The sequence below is a fragment of the Lactuca saligna genome, chromosome 1 (genome assembly GCF_052625555.1).
Source record: "Lactuca saligna cultivar CGN05327 chromosome 1, ASM5262555v1, whole genome shotgun sequence".
Taxonomy (NCBI): Eukaryota; Viridiplantae; Streptophyta; class Magnoliopsida; order Asterales; family Asteraceae; genus Lactuca; species Lactuca saligna.
The window spans coordinates 85747552-85753384 of record NC_136417.1 but is presented as its reverse complement, the minus strand read 5'-3'; the positions used below and the strand labels follow the sequence as shown (position 1 = coordinate 85753384).

The 5833-nt window shown below is 32.9% G+C and overlaps 1 protein-coding gene across 1 annotated transcript; it reads right to left on the bottom strand.

Annotated features, from left to right (window-relative positions):
- Positions 1-1936: 1936 nt before the first annotated feature.
- Positions 1937-5301, bottom strand: LOC145040852 (putative serine/threonine-protein kinase PIX13). The gene is made up of 3 exons (XM_078988746.1): positions 4345-5301; positions 2696-3604; positions 1937-2166 (listed from the first exon to the last, which is right to left on the bottom strand). The coding sequence occupies exons 1-3, from the start codon at positions 5275-5277 to the stop codon at positions 2161-2163; spliced, it is 1848 nt and encodes a 615-aa protein (XP_078844872.1). The 5' UTR covers positions 5278-5301; the 3' UTR covers positions 1937-2160.
- Positions 5302-5833: the final 532 nt, after the last annotated feature.

Here is a 5833-nt window from a genome sequence, read left to right as displayed (position 1 = left end):
TCTCATGTTCATACAAATATATTGAAAAAAGGAAATACTAATCACTTATCAAACGACAAAATCTTGATTAGATCAGAGTTCAACACTTGCATTGGAATACACTATTGTTATTATGGAAGTCTTGGACGTCATATGTATCTGACTTATCCAAGTCGAAGACTATTGGATGAAAAGTCTAATGTTATTAAATAATTGGTAATATTTCTAATAATATTATGGTTCTTTTGGGCTTCCCTCGTAACCTAATTTTCTATTAATGAATTAGGAGAAAATAACATAGTAATTTAAGGTGAGTTAATAAATAAATTTGAAATTACTTTTGAATTAGTTATGTAGTTTTAATTAATTAAATAAGTTGCATATTAATTATTTTATTAGTAATTAATTGGAATATTTCAGAACTTTCCACAATAAAGATTGGATCGTTTTTATCCTAGGGATAAAAAGACATGTACTAAATCAAATAAAGATAAAGAATATCCTTGGAAATTTTTATTAAATTGATGACTATAAATAGATTAGTAGTAGTAAAATGTTGGTACTCATTGGCTCTCCAAATTTTCATCCAACTCTCCTCTCTCACTCTCTCTCTCTCTCTCATATTTAATAAATCAATAAGCCTTCTAGGGTTATTGTAATAAACCTTCTAGAGTTATTTTGATTTTTTGAATACACTCTCTTTTATAAAAGTTCTTTTTGCTAGTAGGTGTTTCGGGTGTGACTCCCCTGTAGGGATTCCTAGTTTTGGGTCTTTGTCGTACTTGCATTTGTGGTTGTAGAGGTTAGTAACTTTCTTATTTAAAGTAATTTTTTGTTATACTAAACATGTATCCTTAGGATGCATGTACACATAAGGTTTAATTTTTTAAATGCACTGCGCAAACTAGTATGTATAGATTATATCAATTGATAACAAAAAACTTGAAGAAGTGGTTTAAAAAAATTAGTTAAAAAGTGTTTTTAAAAGGGATGTTGTCGCCTTTTTTCTAGGTTCGATAAAGGCTAAAAGGAGTCTTAGGCTCATTAGAGGGTTATAGAGAGTAGCTTGGATTTAGGTGTGAAAAGGGTAGGCTTAGATTGGTGGAAAAGGTGAGGTATAAGATTGGGATAAGGGTACCACCTTCATAATGGCTAAGGTTGGTGGGTGTGAGCACCGAGGTTTTAATAAAAAGAAGAAAACAACGTTAACTGAAAGTGGTGGTGGTAATGGGAAGCAACACACAAGCCTTTAACACCTAATAACTTTGAAGGGGAGCAGTGCTCATGGGTGTTATTAGGTGTTATTAGCCCTAATAACAGGAGTGGGCGTTGCCCACTCCTAGTAGTCTAAGGAAAACCTTGGCTAAGAAGGTGGGGTAGGAACCAAGTGTCGGTTGGTGTAGATTGAATAGTTGTGTTTGATTTCATATGCGAAAGGGTTTCATAGTTTTTGTATTTGACACTAGTATATGCAAGATGCTTTTTCTGGTCTTGTAGTTTTTGCACTTACGTTTCACAACTTTGGTCGGTTACTTATTTTGATAGCCTATTTAGCTTAGATGTTGTAACTTCATTGATCATGTCGTAATTGACTCCCTTTTCATGTCCTTTAGATAAGGGTTCTTAGTAAAATAGAGAGAGTATCTTTTAACAAGTTCTTATTCAAACAATTTGGTCTTAGCAATTGTGATTTCTATCTTTTAGAATCTCAATGATATTACAATTGGTATAAGTGCAAGGATTCGTTTGAGCTCTTTTCAAATCCCTAATTTGATTTGTTCTTTGGTTTTTCTGATTTCTACTTTGAATTTTTGATCTCATCCACATTTTCCAATCTAATTGCAATATGATCTAAAATTCTTTGTTCAGAACCTCTCTTGTGTTTTCATTAAAGGCGAAATGGAAGACACACCCACATAACATCTTCGGCAAAAAGTAGGAAATATTGAAAGCTTTATTCATTCCTATATAACGGATATTCGATACATTTTTTTTTTCCATATTATTATACATTTTATATAGACATGTCCATAAAAAAGCAGACAAGCTCTATGTACTGTTTTTGAAACATTCACATACCCTTTGTATAAACAAGTAAACAACCACGTCAAGCCATGATATGTTCGAAACTAAACTCACTTGCTATATCTTCATTGGGGATATTTTTATGCTGATAGGCTGCTAGTACTGCAGAATACAAAAGCGAAATATATAAGAATACAAAAAGTTGTTTTGTTATTCATATTGATACTGAGACAACATAAAAAATAGAAGAAAAAATCAAATGTTTTGGGATATAAATCTTACCGTAACAAAGAAAAATGAAATGATACAGTTTCCATTCTAATACAAAATATATTATATGTAAAAATCTGGTTAAGACATTCTAAGTGACATGATTATATTTTAACTAAATGATATTTGATATGCATTCATTTTTTCCGTATACTTACGTGCACTAATTCATTGATAAAAAATTCCGATAACTCATACTCTATTGTATAAAGCAAGTTATATCTTTGTGTTATAAAGTTATATGTGTGATCCTTATGTATATTTTTTTTAAAAGAGAGGTACGACCATACTTTAAAAATTACCCATAATATGTATCATGAAAAGTGAACGTGAGAAATATATCATAGTCCATAGAGTCCATGATAGCATGCGTACTTGCCTTAAAAGTATTCATTCAATTTAATCATATAAGAGGACTTACTTGAAAGTGTATCGCATCCTCAATCATCTTGATGACTGTATCCACAGTAGGGCGTTCCTTTGAATTGTTGCTTATGCACTTATAAGCAAGTTCTTTATACACTTGTAAAGAACGATCATCAATCTGATAACGTATAGTCGAATCAATTATTTTTTCGAGTCCATCACTTTGGACGAGACTTATTAGTGGTTGTGGATTAGTACTATCTCCAAATCTACTTAACTTATCAACCAACATTCCAGTCAACATTTCAAATAGCACAACGCCAAATGAATACACGTCCGAATTTTCATCAAGGATACCACTTTCATGGTAAACAGGATCCAAGTACAAGTTTGTACCTTGTTGAAACATACCAAAATCACAAATTTTGGCTTCTAGATTTTGATCTAGCAATATTTTTCTACTCCTGATGTTTCCATGTATAACTCTGTGATCATTCCCTCGACCTGAGTGAAGGTATTTGAGTCCTTTTGCTGTCCCTAAGCAAATCTTGAGGCGTTGTGCCCATGTAAGGGAACGCCTCTTATTCAAGTCTTTGAAATGATGATCAAGGCTATGATTGCTAGCATACTCATAAACAATAATCATCTCATTTCCTTCATCACAGTAACCAATGAAATGGATGATATTTTCATGGTGGAAGCTGGAAACTAACTTAAGCTGGTTATGGAATTGGTTTTCCCCTTCGTATTCTTTGGGATCAAGGCGTTTAATGGCAACTTTTCGGTTTTGCCAGCTTTGAGAAAGATGTCCTTTGAAGACTGCAACAATTCCATCACCTTTGATTCGGGAATCAGGACTGAAGTCTCCTGTTGCTAATTTTATCTCCTTAAGTGGAATTCGAAAGCTTTCAAGGTTTTGGGGTTGGATGCTTCGTATGGTTACAGTTGAAGCAGCTTTATTGTTCTGTAAATATAATAAAAAATAGAAGCAAGTTTTCTTAATTAGATGCGTCTACTAATTCTGCTATCGACATAACCAATTGATTAGAAAAGTCCTTAATTAAAGACTTTCCGCTATTTCTTGTTTATGTTAATGAAAGTCGTATGTCTATAATAATGCAGCGAAATTAAATAATTTAATATAATGGTTTTGATGTTTAAGTTATCTTAAGACATTGTTTTAACAGGTAAGCGAGTCTTATTAAAAATGGTAGCAATAAATTAAGCAAAACAAAATACAAAATAATCTTGGACACGCAATCGTATTACTATTTTTATTCCGTACTCTATTTTTTATATATTGTTCTGATTTAGCCATATAATCTTTAAATAATTATCATATTAGTATTTTTATTCCATACTCTAAAAAAATTCAAAAAACTAATTGATAAATTAAAAAAAAAAGTAAACTAGCTTTCTGGTTACCTTTATAAATGTACAAAATTTCAATATTTCTAGATCTTATTGCAATTTTGACAAGAAAATGGTTCGGTTTTCAAGCAAGGAATCAACATACTAATGTTATAATGTTTACTTAAACTTGCATTCTTAAATTATAAATTTTATAAGATAAAATCAACACAAAGTCCTGTAAAGTTGGAAAGATTAATTTATGGTAAAAGCGAACCATGCATGCCCATTGGCAAAAACAACATTGAAATATTTTTAATTATCCTCAAAAACGTTAAAAAGAAAAAAACTTACTTGAATATTCAATGCCTCTTCGATGCTCCCGATGATCCTATCCATTGAAGGACGTTCCTTTAACTTGAAGCTAATGCACTGATGTGCAATTTTGTTAAACGTATGAAAAGATCTCATATCAATATCACCTCTTATATCGGGATCAATTAACTTGTTGACTCCATCAACCAGTTCTTGGTCATCATAGTGGCTTCGGACTAAATCCAACAGATATTGTTCGTTAGCATCTCCAAAGAACCTTGGCTGGTAAGCCAACATCCCACTCGAAATTTCAAATAGCACCACTCCAAATGAGTATATGTCTGACTCTTTCGCGAGTCTGCCTCTTTCATTGTAAAGCGGATCGATGTAAAACCTTGTACCCGACGCCTTTGTAATAACGTGGGTTTCTACTTGATTTCTTGGACCAAATCTTGACAAACCAAAATCACAAATTTTGGCTTCCATATTGTCATCTAACAATATATTCGCGCTCTTGACGTCTCTATGAATTACTCTGTGCTTATGACCAAGTCCCGAGTGAAGGTACTTGAGTCCTCTTGCTGCCCCTAAGCAAATCTTCAGCCGTTGTGCCCACGTTATTAAACGCCTCTTCTCTGGGTTTTGAAGATGACGATCAAGGCTTGTATTCATAGCATATTCGTAAACTATGATCATCTCGTTTTTATCATCACAATATCCAATAAATGGAATGATGTTTGGATGCTTGAAACTGGAAACCATATGGAGTTCGTTACGAAACTCGTCATTTCCTTGATAATTATTCCTATTGAGGCGTTTGATGGCTACTGTCTGATCACCGAGTTGTGCTTTGTGGACCATACCAAATCCACCATCTCCCACGAGAGTTTCTGCACCGAAGTCATTTGTGGCCCGATTGATCTCCTCTAGTGGAATTCGATAATTTTCTAAGTTTAGCCCTGAAGAAGACATTGTTTTTGATATTGGTATTATCTATGGTTGTTGTGGGCGCAGATCTATGAATCTGTTGATATAAATAGAACCTAGTTAGTTTTTTGGCGCTTACCTGGATTGCCCTTGGTTTAAAGAATATTATAATGTTGACTGGAATGAAGTTTTCAAAAATTAAATACCTATACTACACATCATACATCTTTTGGTTTTTAATAATATATAAAATAGATGCAAGTGTGGCAATAAAACAAATAACAAGTTGTCTTCAGAGGAGTAGAATTATAATAAAACTGTACCTATGAATTACATCCTTTAATATATTGAATATATAATAATTTGCTTAATTTGATTACTCAAAATAACAATTTTAAAGAATTATATAGAGAATACCTAAACAGCCTTACATACTAACATCCCCACAGTTTGACAGGGCGAAGGCGATTCACTACAAGGAAAAGAGGAATTAGCAGCGACAGAAAATTGCCGCTAAAGATTAGATTCGTCGCCGGTAACACTAATAACATCGACACGTCGCCGCTAAAAAGTAGTCAGTACTACAATGTTGCTATTGATC

Excerpts from the sequence above, each read along its gene's own strand:
- LOC145040852 (XM_078988746.1), bottom strand. The coding sequence starts at position 5,277 with ATGTCTTCTTCAGGGCTAAACTTAGAAAATTATCGAATTCCACTAGAG. Across the intron at positions 3,605-4,344 it reads AAGAGGCATTGAATATTCAA|AACAATAAAGCTGCTTCAAC; the intron begins GTAAGTTTTTTT and ends TTATATTTACAG.